Below are 24,748 nucleotides of genomic sequence, written 5' to 3'. Positions count from 1 at the left end.
CTTCGACCGCTGTATCACGCCGTGCGTAGTATCGCAGTAACACGGCAATCATACACGCCTCAGCAGCACTCTCATTCGATTACCACGTCCTGCTCCATCAGCGGAAGGGAAGCATATACCGAACAGCATTTGCCACCAGGTAGACTTGGTCGTAACAAGATATGGACCAAGACGAGATGGACGAAAGCCCAAGCACGTCCAACCTCCCCGCCAAAGGGTTCTTCAAACTCCCCCGGGAACTTCCTGACCTCGTGTACTCCTACGCAGTTGTAGCTAGACACGAAAATGGGGGCCGCCAACCAGCTCTAGCTCTCAAGTTGCAGCTGTGCTTTCGCCGATGTAAGAGAGAGGTTGTAGGCCTCCTTCAGGAGGATCCGACGAAGTGGCCTGAATTCACAGCTCTTTCACCAAGCATCAACGTCAGCCTGCTTTGTGTCTCTCGTCAGGTCAACACCGAAGCGGAAGAAGTGTTTTACCAAGAGAATATCTTCGTCACAAACCCTCGCTTCTACCTCCATGTATTTGCGCGCTCGGATCGTCACTACTCTAGCCTTGGCTCCCTGTTAGAAGAAAACTCAATTCGACGACCTATACCCGCCTACGCTTCTGACCAGCTTACGAGCCTTCGTTGCACAACATGGTGGATCCCAGGATCGTATAACCTTTTCCCTGATATCTCCGACGAAGCTGCCATCCACGAGGAAGGAATAGGATCACAACTTGGACCTCTATCCTTTCCTCAGAATACATTAGATTTCGTTCGAGCGCCATTAGTCGGCCGAAATGACCGAAAGATTAGCTTTTTGGATTCGTGGGGATCATTCCTCTGTCGCATCGCCGCGCTACCGAACTTGCGCAGGCTCTACACGTCCTACCTTACCTTGGAAAAAACGCTAGAAAGGATAATAGCGCGACCCAAAGGGGTCACCGTTACCAACCTGGTTGACGTGGTCTTGGGCCGAGTCCGAGAGACATTCCAGGCACGAGAAGCTCGAGGTTTGCCGAGTGTCGATGTCCATTTTTGCGGCACTCCCTTGAGCCGGCTAAACGATGCTCATGAGTGGGAGCATTGGAGCTTGCTTGATTGCACACGTGCAGAATGCACGGCACTTGGTGAATAGAGTTCAGCAGATCTTTCAACGACTTTTCAGCGGAATTGATGAGATATTGGCATGCCGATCTTCGTATCAGCCCGGTTCTCTGCATCTGCGTCTGTTTTGCTTCCGCTTTTATTATTCATCTTACTCCTACGCACATACAGTGGTAGATGTTCCTACTGATCGAATCATCCTGACGTTTGTCTGCTTGCTACTGGCAAGCTTACTGCAGATTTCCTAGCACTTAATGTAAGCAGGTAATCAAGCGTCATCTCATACATAAGCTAAATGACCCGGCTTCTTCATATCGTCTATTGCTTTGAATCTAAGATCTAGATTCGGTCAATCACCTTCGTTGGGATGACACCTTAGCCTGATTTCAAGAGATTCTTCGAACTTCCTTTGGAGCTCCGGGAGCTGATGTACTCCTTTGCAGTCGTTACAAGAGGCGCAAGCGGAGTCATGCTGACCCCATTGGCCATAACCAACCGCCATCTTGATGAGCTTTGGCGCCGTTTCAAAAGAGAAATAAAGAGCCTATTACCAAATGGCTTACAGCCCCGCCAACCTCCTACGTACTTGTCGCCAGATCAAAGTAGAGGCAGCGAAGTTCTTCTTCGAGCAGAACCACTTCGTCATCGATCCTGACTTTTGGTCCGCTCAGGAGACATGGCTGGTGTCAGAGGTCGAAAAACTTACAACGAACCCCTTTCTAGCTTCCGCCTCAGAGCAACTTCGCATTCTACACTTCAGGAGCTGGCCTAGCCTGAATTTTTCCTCGCGCAGGATTCCTATAGACCTCACTACCGAAACGGCTGCCCGAGCATAGCATGTTGGAACGCTCATGCCAGCTCTAGTATTTCCCGCTGGCCCGGCAAATGGCGCTGCGCCGTTCTCCTCGTTATTTGCAACGCGTTTCGACTCGAGTCTAAATCCTATCGTAGCGCTGCCGAACTTTTGCCAATTGTTCTTGGATTATTCTAGAATTGCGGCAGGGATGCAAAGCTCACTTGATCTGCATACACCTGATCCGTTAAAACTTTGTGGGTATCCGTCCCCATGGTCCTGCTTTTTTAGCCCATATGGAGGCCCTCATTTGCAGACTACGAGACAAGCTGCGCCTTCGGCAATCTCTCGGCTTGCCCGATATCGATGTTCATCTCTGCGGTCTGACTTTGGAAACGCTCAACACTGGGAATCTTCAATGGAAGCACTGAGCTTGGCTGCAACAAGCCGGACTGCACTGGCAGTAGGAAAGGGAGCAGCGGCACTCGAGAAGAGCGTGCGCTCAACAAGAGAAAAAAGAACCTTGTAGTGTGATGAGTATGATGCCACCAAGCTTACTGCCGCCGTGCACTTGCGCACAGCGCTCACCCCGTGGTATTGAGGTTGAAGGTTCTGGCGTCGAGCCCCAGGTCGAAGTCGGCTTGTGATGGTTTTCACGATTTTTCTTCTTGTCCAGCGCTTGTACCTTGTAGTCGTTACTTTTGAGAATCTAGAGGGTCATCACCGTCTGAGAATCCTCCTCTACATCTCCAGATCATTAACGTGACGCAAACCCATCCTGCTGAAACAAACACTCAGCTCCCGAGCCTACCTCATGCACGGCATATGTACAATGACAAGCCATTACAGCCAACCACACCCTGCGATCCAGCACCAAAGCCACGTGACCCGGCGTTAATCCCGCTAACCCCGCAAACACCACCGTCACCACTCTCAAGACGAACGGATTACGGCGAGAAACGTAGCGCCGAATCCCTTGCTCTAGCGAAAGTATGTTACGACATCGGGGAAACAAAAAGGTCGCGCCGGTATGCTGCTAACTCAGCTTCGTATATCCACGAAGGGCCTCTAGCCTCGTTTCGTATTCCGCATTGTGTAGGTGGAGTGGGCGGAGAGTTGGAGCTTGTTGTGCAGACTTGATCCCGGAGCTTCAGCTGCAGGTATACTCTGGATGATGCCTGGAAGATGTTTGGGCTGAAATGCTTCGGGTCCGAGGAGTCGATTATGGTGGCTTGAGGCATTGGATGGTGGCCGGGGTTTGGGAGGGGTTAAGTCCTGCGACTATCATTTGGTATATATATAGTCATTTTCCCTTAGCTTTTGAGCATATATCAACCACTCCTCTCGCAGCCTCTTGCCTACATCGACCACTGCCCCCTCACCCTTCCGATATCCAACTCCAACAACACCCACATCACTCACCATGGCATCCTACTCCGAAGTTACCTCCAGCTCCACCCCCATCCCAGAAGGCCAGCACCTCGCCGCAATGCTCCTCTCAAAGGGTAGCCCCCTAACCCTCTGCCACCGCCCAACCCCAATCCCGGGACCCAACGAGCTTCTCATTGCCGTGCACGCCGTCGCCTTCAACCCCGTCGACTGCTACCAGCGCGCCTACGGCCTCTTCATCTCCTCCTACCCCGCCATCCTCGGCTCCGACATCGCGGGCGTCGTCCTCAGCGCCGGCTCCGCCGTCCCCGCCTCTGCGCCTCTGCCAGGGACCCGCGTGACCGCCTTCGCGACCGCCTTCTTCGAGCAGGGAAACCCAGACTACGGCGCGCTGCAGACGCGCGTGCTCGTGCCGGCTGAGAACGCGGCGCCAATTCCAGATGCGGTCAGTTTCCAGGACGCGGCGATGTTGCCGATGGCTGTGAGCACGACGTGGGCCGGGTGGAGCACGGTTGGCTTGCCGCGGGAAACGAAGTACACGCCGGCAGACAAGAAAGGGCTGCTCGTTTGGGGTGGTTCGGGGAGTGTTGGGAGCGTGGCCGTCCAGGTAGCGCGCATGTTTGGCTTTGTGGTGTATGCGACGGCGAGCGAGAAGAACCACGCGTATGTGAAGAGTTTGGGGGCGAGTAGGGTGTTTGACTACAAGAACGCGGGGGTGGTGGAGGAGATTGTGCGGGCGGCAAAGGAGGATGGGTTGAGCATTGATGTGGCGTATCATGCTACGCCGCAGAACTTCAAGGAGACGTTGGATGTGGTCAAGGCATTGAAGGTCGTGGAGACGGGGAAAGTTGCGATGGCGGCGCGCATGGATGAGAATTCGCCCAAGGTGGAGGGGGTGGAGGCGAAGTTTGTGTTGAATCCGGAGCCGCTGGAGGCAAGAAAGGAGCAGTTTCGTTTCGTATTCCACGACTGGCTGAAGGGGAAGCTCGCGTCAGGAGAGCTCGTGCCGAGTCCAAAGGCCAGAGTTGTTAAAGGTGGTTTGGGATCAGCCAACGAGGCGCTGGATGAACTGATGAAGGGTGGTATAAGTTCCGAGAAGCTCCTAGTCGAAATTTAGGGTTGCCTTGGGGCTTAATGGGTTGGATTAGACCACTCTGTGAAGTCTAATGCCAATTGAATAATCCATACTTCACGTAGCCTGGGCCTTTAATTCTGCAATTTGGGTTGAGATGGGCTGTCCATTACCGAACCACCTCCTTGCCGCGTACTTCCAGCAGACGACAGAGCGGCCGTTACCACGGCCGACGACATCAAAGCCGTCAATTACTTCAGGTGTCCCATTATCGCTTGCCTGATCAGGTTGGTCACGCCAGATTTCTATGTGATCCCATCGGTGGGCGGATCGAAGCCAATCACGCCAATACTTGTTCGCAGGGGCGCTCTCATCCTGTACTATTTGATAGCTTTTAGCCATCTGCGCGACCCTGAGAGCCTGGGCCATGTCCGCAACCTCGAACAACACCACAATCGCTTGGTGCGAGTCGGCAATTTTCAGAAGTCGTGGATAGAACGTGTCGCCTTGGTCCGTGTGTGGTCCCTGGGAATTCACCGGCGGAACCAATGCTAGCTTGGGCTCGAAATCACGAACAGAGCGGCTAGTCGTGTGCAAGAATTCATTTGGTGAGATGTATGGCGGGTTACAAATGATAACCTTCCATATTTTCGGTCTGGGTTCGTAAAAAGTACTTCTGCGCCGTCTCTCGCCGAGGCGTATGGTTGATTGGAGACGTAGAGCTGCTTCAAGACTCGGGACATCCGATTCTGGTTTTGCAGGATCGTGGGTCAAATAATCTTCGGCGAGCACATCTGCCTGTATGAATTCAGTCGTGTTCAATATGTCGAGCGACCGTCGAGGGGTATCGTATTTTGGACCTGTTGGATGGGACAATTTCTGCTCTTCGTCCACATTTGGGAGCTGCAAACGGGCGGTTTCGAGCAAACGACTTCTGTTGTCCTGGGCCAGTTGGAGGGCCTCTAGAGAGATATCTACGCCAAGCAATCGGAGTTGTATATCTGGTCGCGCTTTGGCGAGTTCATGCTGAAACAAAAGCGGAATACATCCAGATCCTGTGCATAGGTCAAGAACTCGTAGACGGCGCGGAAGCTCGGGTGCTAGGCTGAGAAGGTGGACAAGATAGGAGATAGAGGCGGCGGTTTCTTGCCTTAAAGCATGATATCCATTAGCTTGTATTCTAAACCAGAGATTTCCGGCTTCTTTACCTTGGAATAAGAACCCCAGGGCGACATTCCAGCTCGAGATCTCCGAAGTACTCTGTACCCAGAATATATTGCAATGGCTTGCCCGTCGACCTCTCATCCACAAAGCGATTCAACAATGCATGCTGCGTCTCCACATCTCCTGGCGCAGTCTTTTGCGCGTGTTCCTTAAGCCATCGCAGTTCGTTATTCGCAGCAGCGCGGTCTTCACAGGGCTCGATGAGACGTTCTAGAAGACGCGCCTCGAATTCGGCACCCGATGAGATCGATTGAAGGTTTCGAGAGGGAGTTCGTGGAAGAAATGCGCGATTTCCAAGGTCCTTTGGCTTGGTTCTGATTAGTAGGCATTGTGGTGGCAGCCTAAAAGGCCATCGCATGATGGAAGGTAGTGTTGAGGATCGGAATTGTGAGACCCTGACCTCGGGGGACGCGGTCTCGGAAATATCCGTCGCGTACTTAACGACACTGCATTCTAACCACTTCATATTCTACGTACTTTCGCGCCATTGAAGTCTTTATAATGAATAAACGTCAAGCTGTTCTAATATGGCGCCTCCTAGAGAGGTCGCAATGCTAGACAAAGCGGTAAGCATTCAGCCAGATGTAGCGTCAGAACTCTCTGTTATCATCAATCATTACCTGGGTGCACGCGTCCGAAGAGAACGAATTGCCTTCATGGTAGTCTGACTACATAACCTAGGCACTATATCTTCAAGTTGGGAAGTGGTGCAATGATCAAAGCATAGCTATAATACGCTCATTCTTGCTAGGTACCTAATTCCTAGAAAGCAAATATCATGTCAGAACCAACGAAGCCATCGTTCCTTGTCCTTTCCCTTTCTTCGCTCAGAGCTTCTCAAAAACTTCCAATGCGGCCTTTGCCGTACTGTGCGCGCTCTGTGGGTTCATGCCAGTCACAACCCTCCCATCGACGATATGAAAGTCGTCCCAGACGCCGTCGGCTCGAACGTCTGTATCGGGTAAAGGGTTAGTAGACGTCTCTTTCAATTGGTAGCCACAGCTCCAAAGTCATGATCAAGCATATTTGGCAAGAAGGGAAATAACGTACACTTGGCACCCAGCTTCTCCGCCCACTCATCGATCAGAGGCTCGCCCCAGCTTCGGATGGGCTCCATAATGTGCATGTCATACTCGCCTTGAGTTGTGAAGCCCGTGATTGTCTTGCCCGCAATGATGGACTTGCCGGTCTCCGGGTCGATGACGCCGGGAAAGATTGCTTCACCGTGGCAGCTAGGCGGAACATATCAGCCAAAACCTCCGATGGCAACCCTAATCGAAAGAGGAACAGGGAACATACACAGCAGACACAACACCACCCTGCACCCACACATCCGTCGCAATCTTCTGTAGGCCTTTCGCATGCGGGTAGTCAATCAGCGCCGCATGGCCTGCGCTAGCGTAGAAGATGCCATACTGTCAATCATGCGTAAGCATACTCCTCATTTCAATCTCGGCGGCTTCTCATACCTTTGACCCATCAATAGTGTTCACGGCGGGCATATTATCCAGTTTCTGCCGGAACTCGCCGCTCAGATCCTCCCATTGCTTCTTGTCATCACCATGTAAGAAGTCCGGTGTTTGACTCAACCAATCGGGGACATATGTGCCTTTCTCAGACACGAGGTCTACTTCGAATCCAGCGGCTTTGAAGTCTTGGAAAGGGTGGAGAGCTTCGCTGATGAAGAGACCTGTTGGGTTGCCATTATGGAGAGGAGCGGTGGCAGAAGTGACTGCGATGATGGCGCGGCGTGGGAGAGGAGACATGTTGAGAGTATTTAATACCGTGCAATTAGTTGGAAGATTTTTGGATATAAGTCTTGTTGATCAGAGTCAGATTGAGGAAGGTTTGAAGGGTATTTCAGTAGTAGGGTGATTCTTCAAATATTGACAGCAAATACCGCATTTATATATCAACCTCACCATAACCCCGCTGCTACATCTCTATCTTTCCACGCACACTAAGATTACTAACAGAGGAGTTGTCTAAGCGAGTTTTGGATGCAGCGATGAATAGGGCGGCACGACGAACAGGGCGGACAGGGTATATGCTCCACCCTTACCCGGATAGCAAGGCTGATTGGCTACAACGCCAAGTATTGCAACCTCCCCTGTAAAGTCCTCAGGTGCTTCACGCTTACAGATTAAGCCTGTTTCAAAGTAGACGAATCGAAGTATAAAGGTGCTGCCATGACAAAGCAGCTGAATACAAAGAGTGCGGCCGAATGCAGGTGTGGCTGATGCATTCGGCCGCACACTTTGTATCACGATGTCAGTAGTAATCCGATGCATTCGCTTCTTTGTAACTGTCTTAACTCCGCGGGTTAGAATTGAAATCTACAGAGTTCACTTTACTCAAACATCCAATCAGCATGTAAAGATCAAAGCTGTCGAAACTAAGCCACATGTTGACCGATGAACCACTTGCCAGTTGAGGCCCTCCTTGCAGTGGTGTTAAGCGTGCAAAAGCGGAGAATACAGTATCACTATTGACGCAGCACCTCGGAGATCCTGAAGAAAGATATTAAAATGGTACTGTCTCTCCTCAACCCACCCCAATGAACAGTCCATCCAAACACCAAACGCCATAAGTCCTGCGCAAGTAAAAGTACACACAAAGAATCGCGCGCTATGCAAAAGCCCATCTCGGGGCTGCAAACAAGCCCGAGACATGCGACGGGCAAGAGAAACACCCGAGTATCTCTCATGAAGAAAGAAGAGAGAAAGGAACAAAGCCATATTAAAGTCGAAGAATCAGTCCTTCCTGTTGGCAAATATGCACAGATAACAACTCCAAGCCTGTTCCTCGTCTGTCGCATCCATCCATCGTTTAAAGCCACTTATTCATCCAGCGATCTCGATCAAACAGCTATGCCAACCACTCCACCCAACAAGAGTAGTTTCGTTCCATCCAGCCAGCCAGATAGTTAATCTATACAGACTAGCCAATCACCCCATCAATCACCTCCTCCCATCCTCCCCAGACCCCAACAGCTTTGAAAGAAGAACGCCGGTGCTGCAGCGACAACAGAGCGTACGCGAGCTTACCTCGAGCATGTTCATATGTCCTCCCCTTCCCTTCTCTCGCAATCCAGCTTTCATGAGTCTCCAGGGGGAGTAGGCAACCGCCGCCCCTCCTGCTCCGGACTAGGCGGATGAATAATCGTGACAGGTGCACTTCCCCCACTCCCACCGCTATCACGGTCCCGACTCCCCGCGCCCTCCCCATCCTCTCCCTCTTCCATAATCGGAGGCGGGCTAGCCACGCCAGCTCTATCATCACTACTCCCAGCCGCTTGCCGTCTCCTTCTCCTCTGGTTCCGCTCAGTATCTGCGCTCTCTCGTCGTCGTCGGACTCTCAGACTGTCATCGCGCGCGACACCATCGTCCCCGTCGCCGCGGAGGCCCTGCAGCATACTCGCCGCACGGTCCGCAACGTCTTGCTCAGCATCTGTCGGGCTGACGAGGGTAGGCCCGTCCGAGTCACCCTCCGACTTGGGGCTCAGCAGACCAACATTGCTTGGCTCGGCGTCGCCGCCGTCGTCGGAGCCAGGGCCGACGTCTGGGATCTTTTGGCCCGAGGCAACCCGTACCTGGTGTCGGTCCTTGAGGCGGGCGCGCCGGCGGCGGTCGCGCTGGTCGCGGGCCTGCGGGGCGGCGGCGCGGAGCTTCTCGAGGAGGGTGTCCATGGCGCCGGTGGAGGCTGGGGAGGGGGGCGTGCCGTCTGCAGAGGAGGCCGTGGCCGTGTTGGCGAGCGCCGGGTTGATTTGCTTGCGGCGCATGGAGGCTTCGTTCCTGCGGTGTTGGTCTTCGAGAGCGATGTTCTTTTCGCGGGATTTCTGTGCACGGGGTAAGCTTCAAAAACACATTTGGATGCTTCCTCCCACTCATGAACGCTAGAAACCCTGACCTTGTCCTCCTCCAACTTGCGCAAGGATATGAGAAGATGAAGAAAAAGGAAGTACCAACCTTCCACTCTTGAACGAACGCCGCCAACTTCGCAAAGAAGTCTCTCCGCGCATTGTCATCTGTCGGATCCTCGCCATAGAACGCCATGATATCGTCATATGTCTTGGTCATCTCCTCAAGGAACAACTGCATCTGCTCCGCTTTCCTCCTCGCATCCTTCATGCTTCTTTGCACGACAATGCTCACCCTATCCTCGGGATGGAATTTGCTTGGGTCAGACAAGTTGCCAGAGTCAAGCGACATCTGCACGTTCTTGATGGTGTCGATGTACTTCTTAGCGTCGAGCTGGAGCTGTTCGACGTTGAGTTTTTGGGCAGTGATGACGCCGCCAATCTCCTCCGCGAAGCCTTCCCAGCCTGGATACTGGTTCCTGACAACACGCTCGACTACATCGGCGAATGTGCTCTCGTTCTTGTCGTCCTTTAGCATACCTAACCTAGATAGCGTAGAGAGCTTGAAACCGTTGGCTTGCTTGTTGGCGTCGTTCATGAAGTTACCAATGTCAAGGATAAGCCCTAGAACCGATATCAAAGATGTCGAGTCGCGCAATGATTCCGAGACCCGGACGACCTCTTGCAATTTCCTTGCAATCTCATCGTAGTCGGCTTCGAAAGTACGAGTGAGTGTAAGCGCCCTCATCCTACTCTTCCAGTAGTGATGCAGCTCGAAAGCAGTGTAGAGATAGATCTGGTCCTCGCGCGTCAACTCGTTCGGATCCTGCTCTCTCTTGCTGTCCACAGCATTCGGACCAGACCAGTCTTTAGAATACGGTGCCATGAGCTTGGCAGTGTTATCAGGGATGTCACAGAAGTCGGGCTTTTGCATGAACTCCATGACGACGGTGTTGTCCAGCAGTTCCTTGTCGCAGTGAATGATACTACGCACGATCTCATCAACAGACAGTGTGCTGAATTTGGACATGCTGATCTGGAAATTTTGCATGAGATCGCGGGATATAATCTGCTTCTTCTCGTCCTTCTTGGAGGTCTTCTTGCCAATGGCCTTAATCTCTTTCGCCAAAAACAGCTTCTCAACTTCGTCAAGAACACCCTTATTGCTCAGTTCACGGTACTTCTCCTCCTTCTCTTCATGCGTCGGCGCGTGGTTGGCCCAAATGGTGGTTTGTGGTGCATCGACCTTCTCCCAATGGAGAGCCTTGAGCTTCTTCTTCGGACGCGCAACTGAAAGACCAATTGATGGCGCGGCGTTGAACTGGTTCTGGTGTGGCATGAACCCACCACGCCTTGCACCTGGCATTGGCGGTGCGCCAGGAACAAACCCTCCAGGTGGCGGAGGAGGAGGCATAGAGCCGTCCATCTGACCAGGCATTGGCGGAGGAGGCGGGATACCCATACCGGGCATTGGTGGTGGAGGGGGAATGCCCATACCAGGCATTGGTGGTGGAGGTGGAATACCAGGAGGGCCACCAGGGAAGCCCAGCATTCCAGGAGGTGGAGGTGGAGGAGGGGGGATATTAGCATTATTATTAGATCCGGGCATAGGCGGGGGGGGAGGTATTCCGGGAGGACCAGCGGGAAACCCAAGCATCCCAGGGGGTGGAGGAGGAGGTGGAGGTATCGCTGAAGCATCTGTTTTGGGTGGTATCTCATCAGCCTTATCGGCATCCGCAGGCGTCTGGGGGTCGGACTCGAGACTTGGATGCGAAGGACCGGTCGTGACACCATCCCCTTCCTCATCGTCACTCTCATCATATCTCTTGACCTTGTTGGCGATCTCGCCGAGGAGGCCAGTAGCTTGTTGTGGGTTCATCTTCGGCCTTCTCATTTCCACAAGTCTCGGTTTTTCGATGACCGCATCCTCCTCATCCTCGTTGACTTCAGGCATCCTGCCATCTTCTTCGACCGAGGAGTCTCCACCGATTGGCTTCCTCCTTGGCATGGCACTTTTCTGGCGTGTGACAGAACCCATATATGCGTTGCTAAAGTGGCTGTAATCCTGAGCTTGTCCACTACTCTCGCCCTCCATCCGTTCTCTGAGTTCTCGAAGCTTCTCGGACGGCGTGACTTGGTTCATGTTCTTGCCCTCAAGCTGTGCTTGCGTCTTCGCCCTTTGCAGCTGGATTTCGAGTCTGCCCATCATCTTCTCACGGTCCAGAATACCTTGCATTTGAGTAGGATCGGTGGCGCCGAGGGCTTCTTTGCCACCCTTCTTCGAAGCAGACGCAGCAATATCTTGAGCATCGCGAAGCATGAGATAGAGCTCGCGAGTCTCTAGCTCATTGCGTTGCAATTCTTGTGCCCGTATCCGTTGAATTTCAGCTAATTCAGCCTTCATGGCTTCAACTTGCCTGCCTCGCAACTCGATAATGGACGCCTGCTCTTCGAGCTGTCGTTGTAATTTTGCCACGACACCATCAGCACCAAGCTCGAGCTGTGCTTTCATTTCATCGCGTTCCGCAATGGCCGAGTCTGCGATTTGACGAGCCTCGAGAGCCTCATGGTGCGTTTGGCGAGCTTCGCTATCGGTATATAATCTATCCAACAGACTCTGAACGGAGAAATTAAGACTCTGTTTGAGGTCCATATCTGGTAGCCGGCGGTCCATGGCCACATAGCTTAACATAGATTCGACAAGCTGGAACATGCGTAACCGTTCTTCCCCTTCGTTATCCCGTATCAGGAGAAGATGCTGCAGTGCGGAGACAAAGTAGTCTTCGGTCTTGCTGCCCTGAATCTTGCTCATAATAGCATCGATAATCTGCGAAGGGTCGTTCATATCTTTGACCTCGCCCTCAACGCTATCGACCATCGAGTTCTTCTCCGTATCAAGGAAATCTTCATAGTCGATAGCTTCGTTTGTCCTGTAACGCTCAATCTGCTTGTCGATGACCTCGTATTGAAACCCTTCCATCTTGGTCAAAATACGCTGGATGCCACATGTCCTGAATTGTGATCGTATATGCATCCGTAATTGAAGCTCCCTTTCAGGAGCGTCGACAATCATGTTGATGAGGAACATTGAAGCGACAGCGTATTCCATGAGAAGGTTCTCCATTCCAATGCCACCGCTGCGGACTTCGTCTGAGGCGCCGACCAAGGATCCCATCTTTCCACGACCATCGATCGTGACCTCCACAATCCGCATCCATGCATCGAATCGGCCATTCTCGTTTTGCTGCGTTTTCAGGTGGTCCAGCGCTTGGAGCACCTTCATGTGCCCCTGACCGTCTGCCCAGTGACATAAAAAGGTGAGAACTTCAGAAACCAGCCTCCGTGTATTTAGGCGTGGCGATATTAATGATCCAGCCAAGGCCATGACAATCTGCGAGTGCGAGAGGGCATTATCGGCGCCATATTTGTTGTTCATGAGCGCTTTCAAACACTTGACGATGTCGTACTCCCTATCCAGGTCCTTATCCGGCGATGATTGATCCCTCATCGGTGGCGCTGGGCCCTGGCCTTGTCTGCGGTTGATCTTGCCCAACACATTCGTGAGTGCAATTTGGCCCTGTGCTTCTACAAACGCCTTGACCCATGCAATCGGCTGTGTTCTTAGACTAACAGAAAGACTCTGGAGTTGCTTCGCTGAGATTGAATTGTCCATGACTCTCCGCACATACCACTCGGGGCTTCCCTCTTCTTCTGCGCGGCTAAGTATGCCTCCCATTGCATCAGATCCAGTGTATGTTGTACGTTGCGTCTGCCTCTTCTTTTGCTCGTGTTGGTATTCAGCAAGTTTATCTTGATACACGAGGGTCCACTTCTTGTCAATCTTGTACGCTTCCATCTGCCGTCTAGCCTGCTCCGGTAAGCTTTTCCAGCCGCGTTTTACCATCAAGTTCATGAACTCTTTCTCTATAACATGGTCTGGTGGTCTTTGCAGGTTGAAGCTCTCCGGTGCAAACGACGCGGTCGATGAAAAGGCGGACGGGTGGTTGGACGAGAGATGTTGGTGTGATCCTTTCGCGTTCATGTGTATGCCCATAGCACCGGCGGTAGGGAGGAGGGTTTGGTTGTCGAGACCAAGCGTGGAGAAGGTGCTTTGCGAGCGGTTATCAGAATACGAAAACATGTTAGAGAGGCGATGGTCGCGGTGCTTTGAATCGGTAGAGTAAATGCTGGCCTGATCCGAGGACGTGCGCGTGGTGTTGTTCGACGAGTCGGTTACGTAGGATTGGTACGACTGCAGATTATGCTGGCTGTTGGATCCGTTGGCGGTACTCCCCCGGCCCGCGGACCCCCATTGTTGCACCGAAACTCCTCGATCGCCAGGCTGGCTGGTGGTTATGGTAGTGCCGGACCCATGCGGCGGTGGTCGAGGTGGACCTGAGCTAGACGAGCCATTGGTAGGAGGACGAGAGGGATCAAATACAGGGTATTGGTGAAAGTCTCCTCCTCCCTTGTTCAGATGGTGTGGCAGAGGCTCTGCTCGTCGGGCGGCTCTTGGGTCGTCATTGGGTAGATACTCCACGGGAACGGGTGAACGACTGTCCATCATGTTGTCATAGGGAATCGAGGTTATGACGCCTGCTGTCATAGAGAGCCCCGACGAATCCGGCCCCATGGATATTGGCCGCTCTATCGATGCAACTGAGGCCCTATGCGAATGTCTCGAGGATTGCGAGCCGGGCTGGCTGGGGGGTTGGCTTGGGGCGCTGGGATAGAGATGTCCTTCGGCTGCGGGCTGCTTCTCCTTGTGCAGTCTCTTGCCAAAAAAGCCCTTCCCGCCCGATGATTGCCTCGACTTGCCATCCTGCGGCGCGTTCGAAGGCATGGCACAGGATGTGGTGTATATCGGCGCCGGTGGTGGCAGCGGCGGGCGGTCCGAGGCGTCTCTCACGCGGCTTGAATTGGAGTTGCTGCAATGCCCTGGGCGGGCCTTCTAGGATATGTGAGCCACGATTCCGACCTGGCTGATACAGCCTTATGCGTTGAGGGGTGAAGGTGGTATAGCGGGCAGCAGTCGTCAATCGTCAATAACACGGACTCGGAGAAATCGACAAAGGTGTCCCCCGGCCGTGAACGGTGACGGTGGTCGGTCAGCGCGCGCCGTGAGCGCAGACAGGATCCAGGCTTTGCGGGCGCATCAGCACATCGGGGGGCGTGTCAAAGAGTTTGGCGTGGTCTGGGGAAGGGGGGTTTGAGGTTGTCGAGCCGTCCACTGATCCCCATGCGCCACCCCTGAGATTGAGCCATCTGCCAAGCTCCAGCGAACACTCCGCAAACCACGACTCAGCCAGCCCTCACTCTCCACGACGCCAGCTCGTCCACGCCTCGGACCGCCTCTGCAGGTACCCGCCGTCCGAACCATTACGCCGCCCAGGCTGCTGCATCCGCCATGTCGGGCTTCTTGGGATTCCTGAAGGTATGGCATTCGCGCCAGCGCCAACCCGGAGTCCACCGGGGGAGTATATAGAATAGCACCAAGCTGACAGTTACTTGCGCAGACAATCCTCGTGCCCGCCCTCGTCTCGCTCATCGTCTACCTTCTCCTCACGCACCTCGTCCTGCCCTTTGTGCGCCGCCACAGACACCGCTACAACCAATACCTACCTGTTCAAGGCGGGCTAGATTCGATCTCCTCCGGCACATCTTCACTACGGCAACGGGCTTCGGACGCTCTATACGCCTTCTTCGTCCCCTCGAGCTGGCGGCGAAGACACGCTGTGGTGGACGGCTCTTACGCCAGTGATAATCATGAGGACGAACTATTTGACGACGAAGAGGGCGAAGGCATGGTCGGCTTTGACATTGACGAAAGACGGCGGGAAGCGCTAGAGCGGCGGAGGAGCGGTGTTGGCGAGGAAGACCGACGGCTAAGTCGGGATCTGGAAGAGGGCTTCAAAGACGACAGCGACGATGAGGGAGACACGACACCTAGGAACTCGCGGTGATCACGGTGGCATAAAAGTGGCGAGCGACGCATATACCCCTCTTGGTACATAAAATTGTCAAGCATAGCATTTGGATTGAGTTTGCGTTACATTCAAGGTATTTGCTAGAACCATGACCCTCCATATTGAGAAAACCCGTTGTTCAACCTGAAGAACACCACTTTCACTTACAGCCCAAAACTAAATGCTAGAAACTCGTCTACTTTCGCTGGCCGTATGCCTTGGTGGCATAGTCGCCCGCGTGCACGATCAGATCCTGAGGCCTGTACTTTAGACGGCCAGAGAAGTATTCGTCCAGAATTGCCTTGGTGCCAGCAGCATATCGCTATGGGTAGTTAGCATCTAGCGTTGGTGTATTTGTCGGGTTGGACATACCTTCTGCGCATCAATCGAGGTACCGGACATATGGGGCACCATAGCGTTTCCGCCTCCCCATGGGTTCTTTGCGTATCGGAGAGGGTGGTCCTTGGGGGCGGGCTGTGGGAACCACACGTCACCACCGTATCCCCTGAGGTGACCGGATGCGAGGGCATCAGCGACATCCTCCTTCACAACAATGGCACCACGAGCAGTGTTCACGAGCCATGATCCTAGCATGCCGTTAGTGACGCCCCAGTCAACACCGGGGAGCTTTCTTACCCTTCTTCATCTTGGAGATCAACTCCTTGTTGAACAGTCCTCGGGTTTTCTCGTGCAGCGGGCAGTTGATGGTAACGACGTCACACTGTGCCAACATCTCCTCCAAGCTGTCCACACGACGGCAGCCAATCTCCTTCTCCACCTCCGGAGATAGCGGCTGGTAGTCGAAGTAGAGTAGCTCCTTGCAGTCGAAGGGCTTGAGACGCCTCAGGACACGCTCACCGATGCGGCCAACCGCCACGGTGCCGACGACCTTGTCTTCCAGGTCATACTCGTTCTTCGCGACAGCGGCGACGTTCCAGTCGCCAGCCTGGATCTGCTCGTGGGCAGGGACGAAGTTGCGGACCAGGGTCAGGATCGTCATGACGACATGCTCAGCGACGGAGACGACATTGGAGCCAGTGACCTCAGCAACAGTGATGCCGCCATTGGTCTTGTTCGCGGCGTTGAGGTCGACGTGGTCAGAACCGATACCAGCAGTAATAGCAATCTTCAGTTTCTTGGCTTTGGCGAGACGCTCGGCGGTGAGGTAGCCGGGGTGGAATCTATGATGATACAGTATCAGCAACTGCCGTGACGCTCATGCGCAGGAGTGGGTCTTGGAATTGGTTTCATGCAGGGTGCGAGCGGGGTACACGTACGGTGTGGTGATGATCACTTCAGCGTCAACCAGCTCTTGGTCGAACTTGGAGTTTTCGCCCTCCTTATCCGAGGTGGTGACGAGAGTATGGCCTTGCTCCTCAATCCATTTCCGGATGCCCAGCTCGTTCTCGGTGGTACCCAGAAGCTGGGGTTCTTGCTCGGCGTGGACGCCGCCCTGCAACCATCGTCAACACCGACCCGAGCTGCAAGAGCGGTCAATTGGACTGGGGAGAGCTTACGTCGTAAAGTACAAGCAGAACTTTGCCCTGTTGACGTGAAGTTGCTGTTAGCCCTCGCGCTCCGTTTGGTGGTTGGCGGAGAAAGGGAGCTCCAATGCGGGGTGCAGATCTCGCGGAGAGTATGGAGGAGGCAGGGCGCGCAAGGCGTTGAACTGAGCGGGCAAATACCATTGTGAAAGAAGGACAAGCTGGAGAAGCTCGGAAACGAGAAGTTGTGGTGTTTGCCTTTGCGTGGGCAGCTGTAGCTATATCTAATGCAAGGGGTGATGTCAGTACAGGCCACCGCGGAGGGTTGCGGCATGATTTGCTTACCTCTTTGGACACGGTGAAGGGTGACGTCTGAGACTAACGGGATGTCAAGAAGCTTGAAGAGATAATGTGGCCTGATTGCTCTGCGCGATGCCTGCTTTTATATCACCCTTACTCACCATGACTACCCCTCAAGGCCCAGACAAAGAGCCCACATTGTTGTCTATCGAATCCCGAATTTGTCCCTCCAGAAACCGCCGGCTTTAGCTTCCCCACTTCGCGATGCAGCCCATCGACGAGCCACGGGCGGAGCACCAGCCAAAGCCCCTCTCGTTGGCCGTGCGGGGCAGCGGGGTTGCGGCGAATGGTAGAAGGCCGTGTCTACAGATGTCGTAAGTCTGAGGTTCATGTTTCACACGATTAATTGCCGTTTAAGCCCGCAAGCTGCATATATTGCCGTGGTTGATAGACGGCACAGATATTAAGCACTTCATCTGCATTAGTCTGAACTGACCCCTACGCGGAGGAAACCCGGGGGAAGTCACTGAAAGTACCATTCACTGGTTCTGGTAGCGGGATACTAGCAAAGATCCCGCTGGGTGTACAATGCAGGGACATTCTTCGGTCTAGCGGAATCTCCAAGCTCCAGCCAATTGGAATACCAAGTGCGGGCTTGATAGTCCCTTCTGGGAGACATCAGGGTGTTTATCGTTAGCTCACTGTTGAAGTAGAGTAGGGAATATGTAGAATCTTCGGAAGGCCAGATGCAGAAACAAACCGCTTCGACAAACAACAGCCATAGTGCGGAAACTATTGCCTTCTTGAGGTGAAAGTAGCGGCCTATCACGAGGTCCAGCGCGGTCCAGCGGCGTCAGGCATCACCAGGAACGCTCAGAGACCCAAACTGGTAAGAAACACGGTTGAGGTGGGTGGATTTCGATCCGCTGTCCGGGGAAGCTCTGGAACTCTTTCGTGCATTCTTCGGTGCCGTCTCACGCTGCGAGATATCTCCTCGTGGATAGCTCGGCTCTAAGTGCAGTCGGAGCCGCTTCGGTCGGTATATAGGACAGTGCTCTGGGCCTCGTTCTCCGGTATATCGGCTTGATCAGATCTCGGCTTCATCTTCCGGAATCGGAAACTAGGACGGAGGGCTTCGGATTCATGTGCATGAGAATTGGAATCGTGAAAGGTTTCTCCCTGTCTGCGGCGGAAAAGAGCGGAGATGATGGCATTGAAGCGACTTTAGAGTTTTGAATGCCCTGGGCATGCCATTTCTATTGAAGCTTCTCTCTGACCTCGAGGCGCAATCTGCTTCCTCAACATCAACTCTCTCATTGTAAAAGCTCAACATCCTCATCCAGGTCGAGTATTGGACGAATTGGTATAAGGCTCAACACTCGGACTAGACCACGTTTGGGCATCCTAAAGCATTTCAATTCCAAGCTCTGATTCGCCGTCTCATATACTTGACATCTCTCTAATCCACCAATTCTTGATGATTTCATCCTTGAGTTTACCTAAGCCCGATATACAAGCGATTTATGGATCCTTCTGTCAGAAGTCTGATTTTCAGCTCAGAATCCATGTGTATTGACGCCGCCCATCCGAATCTCAACCTTCAGCAGAAGACATGCAATGCATCCACTCAAGAACCCACAAGAGCCTTTCAGCATGCTCTGAGATCAACTCTTTTCATATTGCTAAGAGTTATTCTATTGGGTAGGGTGTCACCTGATCAATGAGACTGACATCCTCAGCCTGAAGTCTCTAGTCGTCCCCATGGGGTGATGTGTGACGGATACTTTGGCCATTCGACACCTTTGCCGCCGGAATAGGACACCATTATCTCTAGGGTATCAGCCTAATCATACCGAGTCTCTATACGCAGATAGAGTCTTCATGTGATGGAGAGAGATGAGATCACACCAAAGAAAATCATCATCAATTCACCATCCACAGCGTTTGAGACATTCACCTGTCCACTGTTCATATTCATACTCACCAAGAGCTCAAATCCTGTACATTCATCAGTTAGTCAGTGCACCAATTTCCCATATTATTACCTGCAACGCTTCCACCAAACCACCACAACACCTCCATCCCTCATCACTCCCTCAACAACAACCAAAATGTCTTTCGCCACCCCCCTCGGAGCCCCACCAACAACCTTCCCCCAATTCCTCCAGCTCCCTCCAGAGCTCCGCTTCCGCCAGAGCTCCGCTTCCGCATCTGGAAATTCGCAACGCCCACTTCCCGTATTGTTTACCTGTATCAAAACTGCCACGGCTACTTCACCAACCTCAACATCCCCGCTATCTTCCATGCGTGCTCCGAATGCCGCACGGAAGCCCTTCGCATCGCCGCCACAGAAAACAACCTCTTAACAATCCAACCCCACGCCAACCCCCCGCTCCAGATTTACTTCAATTACGCAGAGGATATCCTACACATCGTATCCTCGCCACTGACTATCAGCGGTTTGTTTGAATACAGCCGCGGCTGCGCCTGGATGGAGCTTCTTGCTACACTTCCTCTGGACGAGCGGAGCCGCATCCAGCGCCTAGGGAGTGGAATGCTGCCGATGAAACACCTACTCAGCTTGAACGGGTTGCACGGGTTGCGCGATGTCAATGTGTTGTTCCGGCCGCCGGATCCAACCTGGAGCGAGAAAAAATGGATGATGTTCCCCGCGGTGGTGGCGGACTTTTCCGCCGCGGATGACTTGAAGCACTTGGGGACTTTGCCCCAGGACACGGCGCTGAATCTGGTCAGGTTGGATCGCGTTCATAAGGGTGGGGAGATTGGACCTGGAGCTGTTACTCCGTATGCGAAGCTGGAACCAATTATAGATGGTTGGCCCAGGCTGGGAGCTGGGGCGGTCTGGCTATGGAGCGGTTTTGTGAGCATTTCATCGAGCTCAACGCGGATGAGCCGAAGGATTTGGAGATGCGCTAGAGCCGTCAGATTGAGATGATGGTTAAGGAGATCTGCGAACTACAATAGCAACAGCGAATTAGCAAAGAAGGGTTCAATAGAAAATTCATGGCCCAAGACATCGATTGGTGTGGCCTGCCTATGACTTATTTTCCGAAAAAGAAATTACAGCCTGGTAATTGTATACATTGAAAATGACTTGAGACCCATAAACGCCATTTCTAGAAGTCCTCTAGAGCGCTAAAGCGACGGATGAAATTGAATCCAGGGAAAAAGAATGGAATCCGGTATGTACGGGTATCTGTCTTAGCTTGAGAGCAGCAGATCAAGCCGTGACATTCTCTTTCTTCGGTTGCTTCGACTCCCTAGCTTTCGCATCCGCCTCCTCCTTTTCTTTAATAGCTCGTTTTCTCTCATTTATCCTCTCCTCTTCCGCTTCAACCATTTCTACAAGCAAGTCAGGCATGATCAAACTTAGTCATCAACGCTAAGCCATGCAGCCGCTGAGTAAGCTCCCGGGATGTGTACGCACCTTTCCACTGGTCCTCGCCCTCGTACCGCTCGTGATGTATCCGCTTCTCAATCAGATGCTTGTGCGTCGGGTCGTTCGGATCCAGCACCTTGACCGTCTCCCATCTGCCCTTGCCCTTGCTCTTATCACTCGACTCGAATGCAAAGCTGATGAGCAGCACCGCAACGGTCAGGCCCTGCGCAATCACACGCGCCTGCACGAGCTTCTGCGCGCCGGTCAGGTATTTGTTTCGGCTGACAATGGCCCACGACGTGCCCATCGACGCCACCCATGAGCCGAAGATGATGGGGTAGCGGTTCTCGGTCGCCCAGTCTGTCAGGCGCTCGCCGCGCGTCTTGTTGGCTTCGAGCATGCGGTGGTGCTCGGCGACTTCTTGCTCCCAGCGGCGCTTGTCGGCGTTGTGGGCGATGTCCCAGGACCGTGAGGCGCGGTCGGCGGAGATGATACCTGCACACAATGGAATTAGTACTGATCATCCTGAGAAATCGTGAAAGGGAAGGGCTTACCGGTAAATGTGCCGGATGAAGCTACCAGGAAAGCTCGGAAGGGAACGGTGAGCTGGCGGAAGCCGTGGAATCTCTTCGATGCAGCGAATACACCAAGTCCACCGACTGCTGTGCCCAAGGCCATTCCGAATACGCCGCCTTTCACTGTCGCACTATTTGCTTCATGTTAGCAATTGCACTGACTGATTTACGACCTCATATGTGGTCCGCGGGGTGTCGAGGAGCTCGTACTTGTAATGCGCCGCCTCCTCTTCTTTCGTGATAACCTTCATAGTTGCAGAGCTAGTACAGTGAATAGAGTTGGGTATCGAGGATTCTAGTGCCAATTGAAGTCGTATGGGGATATTATGGATGGAGAGTGGAGGCGGTCGTGAGCATGCGCGCACTTATATGTAAAAGAAAGTTGGAGGAGGAGCTCGAGTGCATGACGTGGGTTGTTCATAAGCCACCGCAATCGAGCTTTTTCTCGGGGCCCCTCGGAGCCACTCAAACATGTCACTCCACAACTCCAATCATTACTACTCCCACGGACAGACAGTCAGCGAGCTTGCCGCTGCTATGGCCGCCGCTGCTATGACTGCCGCGGCTCCATTCTTTAAGTGTCAGGCGTCGAACCATCGCGCTGATTTTTTAGAATTATATGCGCTCCCCGCTCAGTCTCCACGCTTCCCTTAATGGATAACAGATCCCCAAAGCACCTTGAATTCCTCCTAATCCACTATCTTGAGTTTCGCAGTCTTTCAGCTGCCTTGAAGGCTCATTAGCAAACGAGGACACCCGCCTCAAAACAGTCAGCATTCGCGATAATTCTCTCTTCCTCCTCCGATTCATCCCTCGTCGGCAGCCGATGATGCCGCTTCGGCATTGCTTCGTACTGCCGTTAATCTCCTCCGGGGTACCCCCGAATTATGTTCTGTCCGACGAACCTCCGATGTATGAGCGCCACCCCCTTTCAGTACAAAGGTATATAAGTACTTTTGAAGAATTGAAAGAATTTCAAACAGAATTCGAACATATTAGTATCCTAGTCGTAAGTCGTTTATGCTCTCTAAGATTGATTCTCATGCTTTGAAATACCACCGTGGTTTCATCGGAGATTCCATCACGTGATCGTAATTGCAGGCTGATTCTTACCAATTGCGATCAAGTGAAGGAATCATCCATGAAAACACGGTGGTATTCATACTTTGTCCTAAGAGCATGCCTGCCTGCCTGCCTGCCTGATCTGGTATGAAGATGGTCGATTCGCTCGCCAAAGAGCGACGTTTCCCAAAACTAATCCAGAACCCATCGACTCATCTTCGGTACTAGCTTCACGTAACAAGGTTGTGATCGCCTTGACACTTTGGTACCTGCGTTGCACACCCATGTAGTCAAAATTCTAGTTCGTTATTGTACCAGCGGTACAGAAGCAGGCTGCAGTATAAGAACATCTCTCGCAGCCGCCTGCTCTTACACACCACACACTCAACGCGAACGTCCATACCAGCAGCAAAATCGACGAACAATCCCTTCAAGATGGACACCACCCCGGAAAATAATGAAAAGTCGCCCGAAATGACTGACATCATTCTTGACAAGGACGGCGATGTTATATTTCTGGTTGGAGATGGCGACGTATCCGTTTCTCGAATAAGAGTTTCTTCTAAAGTTCTCATCCTAAGTTCTCCGGTCTTCGAAGCCATGTTCACTCACGGGTTTGCCGAGGGCCATAATCTATCAGCTACCTCCCCACGAGTAATACCGCTTCCAGATGACGGTGTGTTAGCGATGACACTTCTCTGTCAGATCATCCATCATAAGCATCAAGATGTGCCTAAGGCCCTGGGTATGAATCATCTAGTTGAGCTCACAATCTTATGCGGCAAATACGACTGTGTCCTCGCAGTCCAACCTTGGGGAATGATTTGGACCACTGAGCTGCTACCTCGCGCTGTTGAAGAAGGATTTGAAAAGCTGTTGTTCATTACATATGGCCTCGACCTTGCAGAGAATTTTTTCAAGCTTACCGAACACCTTGTCAAGAACCGCCTAGTAAAAATTGAAGTCGCTAACGCGATTCCTGGGTACGAGGGAGACCCCGAATTATTCCAGGCTTCCCTACCAGGTCAGTAGCCGAGTGTCGATTTGCCCCCAGTAAGTACATACTCACGAATCATGATAGAAACCTTGGAAGAAGCACGAGCAGAACGAATTCAAAAGGTGCTCGAAGCTTTCGAAAGTGTCATGATCCCCTTTCTCGACGGCCCCTACACGACCCGCGAATGTCAACGCAGTACCGTCACAGACTACTTCCATAGCCTGAGTGCAGCTGGCTTATGGCCTCTTTCGCGCCGTCTCCAGGCCTTCACAATCCCCCAAATCTTGAAAATACTGGACAAGGTTTCCCTACCTCGTTCTGATACCTGCGAGTGTGAGATTTGGGAGGGGGGATGCCATCTCCAAAAAACCAGCCCCGATGGCATCATACCAACTCTCTGTGCAGGACTCCAAGCTATTGATAAGGCCACCACTGGCATCTGCTTGGATTGTTGGAGGGTAGGAAGGGAAGCCTACGATATGCAGGAGTGCCGCGTGAAGCACTGAACAAGAAATTGTAGACCGTTTAAGCCTTGTCTGCAACTGCCTGGAATCTGTCCATAGTATCTTGGAATTATAAAATCGATTGTCTTTAAGAAATTATTAAGCACTGCAGGCTACCTTAGACAGGTGTGCACTTGTCTGCCAATTCCTGGATTCCATCGATGCTGTCTTTTTCTAAGAAAAATGGCCTCAGCACTCTAATCGATCTTGCAGTGCTTTCCGATTAATACGATTGCTCTGTACCATTAACCGCCTATGAGACTCTCTAGGTTTCTGCGCTCATGGTATCTGCTCGCCATGAAGACCAAGTCGGGGAGCTAATATTCGCTATCTACGTCCTCGACCTTCCCAAGCCGCTCAGATCTTTACTAGGAAGTTACAGCTCGAACGAACTCAGACAATTCGACCCAACACTCGGCATTCAGATTAGACGGAGACATTCCACGACTTGCTAGGTAAGCTTTCACGCTTTCCAGAAGCGCGATAACGAGATCTGGCATTGCCCCTCAGTGCGCCGAGAGATTGAACGGGCAGACACCCGCTTGCAACTCCTCAGCATCTTTGAGCATGCTGTTTCCTACCACACCTGGTTTAACGGAGACGATGTGGATGAGCAGTCGAAGAAATGTGGCCACACTACCACAGGCCGGTTTCTCGGCGGATTGGCAATTTGTGGTGTTTGGCCATTCTCCGAGGTCAAAGCCATCGTCAAAGCTCTCCCACCTTCCAAAAATCCTGACTGCAAAAACGAGCAGTGTGCAATCTGCGTTCGACAGAGCCCTCGGGATACAATCACCGGAGATCTCCAACTACGCATCCCAGCTCTTGAGCACGTCATCATCGGATTCTACTTGGACTGTGTGAAGACCGGAAGACAGTCGTACGATAGGACATTGTGCCGTGTGGCACATTGACACCACGAATTGTTCTTCTGCGAGCACTCAAGTTTATATTTAGGCATGAAGTGTACACCCTCTTGCCACTGCATGTGGGGCTTCAAGGTATTTTGAAGAATCTAAACAAGACGAAAATCC

General features: G+C 52.6%; 10 protein-coding genes across 10 annotated transcripts; 5 read left to right on the top strand and 5 right to left on the bottom strand.

Annotated features, from left to right (window-relative positions):
• The first annotated feature begins 1,451 nt into the window (after window positions 1-1,451).
• On the top strand, window positions 1,452-2,051 carry BDZ99DRAFT_461811 (uncharacterized protein). Its single transcript, XM_033719702.1, has one exon. The coding sequence runs from the start codon at window positions 1,645-1,647 to the stop codon at window positions 1,924-1,926; it is 282 nt and encodes a 93-aa protein (XP_033578800.1). The 5' UTR covers window positions 1,452-1,644; the 3' UTR covers window positions 1,927-2,051.
• A 1,113-nt stretch (window positions 2,052-3,164) lies between these two features.
• BDZ99DRAFT_281592 (zinc-binding oxidoreductase-like protein CipB) lies at window positions 3,165-4,425 on the top strand. The gene has a single exon (XM_033714004.1). It carries the CDS (start codon window positions 3,307-3,309, stop codon window positions 4,387-4,389), a length of 1,083 nt encoding a protein of 360 aa, XP_033578799.1. The 5' UTR covers window positions 3,165-3,306; the 3' UTR covers window positions 4,390-4,425.
• A 36-nt stretch (window positions 4,426-4,461) lies between these two features.
• BDZ99DRAFT_519078 (uncharacterized protein) lies at window positions 4,462-5,926 on the bottom strand (the record flags this gene model as incomplete). The annotated part of the gene is made up of 2 exons (XM_033725370.1): window positions 4,462-5,494; window positions 5,553-5,926. 2 exons carry the CDS (start codon window positions 5,924-5,926, stop codon window positions 4,462-4,464), a joined length of 1,407 nt encoding a protein of 468 aa, XP_033578798.1.
• Window positions 5,927-6,314: 388 nt separating this feature from the next.
• BDZ99DRAFT_440785 (class I glutamine amidotransferase-like protein) lies at window positions 6,315-7,334 on the bottom strand (the record flags this gene model as incomplete). The annotated part of the gene is made up of 4 exons (XM_033717733.1): window positions 6,315-6,520; window positions 6,619-6,800; window positions 6,868-6,983; window positions 7,038-7,334. The coding sequence occupies 4 exons, from the start codon at window positions 7,332-7,334 to the stop codon at window positions 6,396-6,398; spliced, it is 720 nt and encodes a 239-aa protein (XP_033578797.1). The 3' UTR covers window positions 6,315-6,395.
• Window positions 7,335-8,665: 1,331 nt separating this feature from the next.
• BDZ99DRAFT_519076 (FH2-domain-containing protein) lies at window positions 8,666-14,270 on the bottom strand (the record flags this gene model as incomplete). The annotated part of the gene is made up of 2 exons (XM_033725369.1): window positions 8,666-9,406; window positions 9,537-14,270. 2 exons carry the CDS (start codon window positions 14,268-14,270, stop codon window positions 8,666-8,668), a joined length of 5,475 nt encoding a protein of 1,824 aa, XP_033578796.1.
• Window positions 14,271-14,643: 373 nt separating this feature from the next.
• On the top strand, window positions 14,644-15,593 carry BDZ99DRAFT_281292 (uncharacterized protein). Its single transcript, XM_033714001.1, has 2 exons — window positions 14,644-14,861; window positions 14,944-15,593. The coding sequence occupies exons 1-2, from the start codon at window positions 14,835-14,837 to the stop codon at window positions 15,388-15,390; spliced, it is 474 nt and encodes a 157-aa protein (XP_033578795.1). The 5' UTR covers window positions 14,644-14,834; the 3' UTR covers window positions 15,391-15,593.
• Window positions 15,420-17,407, bottom strand: BDZ99DRAFT_461806 (uncharacterized protein). Its single transcript, XM_033719701.1, has 6 exons — window positions 17,223-17,407; window positions 16,911-17,161; window positions 16,671-16,846; window positions 16,030-16,574; window positions 15,766-15,980; window positions 15,420-15,715 (listed from the first exon to the last, which is right to left on the bottom strand). The coding sequence occupies exons 2-6, from the start codon at window positions 17,079-17,081 to the stop codon at window positions 15,590-15,592; spliced, it is 1,233 nt and encodes a 410-aa protein (XP_033578794.1). The 5' UTR covers window positions 17,082-17,161; window positions 17,223-17,407; the 3' UTR covers window positions 15,420-15,589.
• Window positions 17,328-20,114, top strand: BDZ99DRAFT_569786 (uncharacterized protein; the record flags this gene model as incomplete). The annotated part of the gene is made up of 3 exons (XM_033727921.1): window positions 17,328-17,551; window positions 19,356-19,982; window positions 20,009-20,114. Exons 1-3 carry the CDS (start codon window positions 17,442-17,444, stop codon window positions 20,112-20,114), a joined length of 843 nt encoding a protein of 280 aa, XP_033578793.1. The 5' UTR covers window positions 17,328-17,441.
• A 304-nt stretch (window positions 20,115-20,418) lies between these two features.
• Window positions 20,419-21,403, bottom strand: BDZ99DRAFT_384452 (uncharacterized protein; the record flags this gene model as incomplete). Its single annotated transcript, XM_033715379.1, has 4 exons — window positions 20,419-20,540; window positions 20,626-21,072; window positions 21,132-21,283; window positions 21,363-21,403. 4 exons carry the CDS (start codon window positions 21,401-21,403, stop codon window positions 20,419-20,421), a joined length of 762 nt encoding a protein of 253 aa, XP_033578792.1.
• Window positions 21,404-22,426: 1,023 nt separating this feature from the next.
• On the top strand, window positions 22,427-23,912 carry BDZ99DRAFT_281263 (uncharacterized protein). Its single transcript, XM_033714000.1, has 2 exons — window positions 22,427-23,238; window positions 23,296-23,912. Exons 1-2 carry the CDS (start codon window positions 22,650-22,652, stop codon window positions 23,715-23,717), a joined length of 1,011 nt encoding a protein of 336 aa, XP_033578791.1. The 5' UTR covers window positions 22,427-22,649; the 3' UTR covers window positions 23,718-23,912.
• The last annotated feature ends 836 nt before the right edge of the window (window positions 23,913-24,748 follow it).

The sequence above is a fragment of the Mytilinidion resinicola genome (genome assembly GCF_010093595.1).
Source record: "Mytilinidion resinicola strain CBS 304.34 unplaced genomic scaffold BDZ99scaffold_7, whole genome shotgun sequence".
In the NCBI taxonomy this organism is placed as follows: Eukaryota; Fungi; Ascomycota; class Dothideomycetes; order Mytilinidiales; family Mytilinidiaceae; genus Mytilinidion; species Mytilinidion resinicola.
This window is presented reverse-complemented; position numbering and strand designations above follow the sequence as displayed.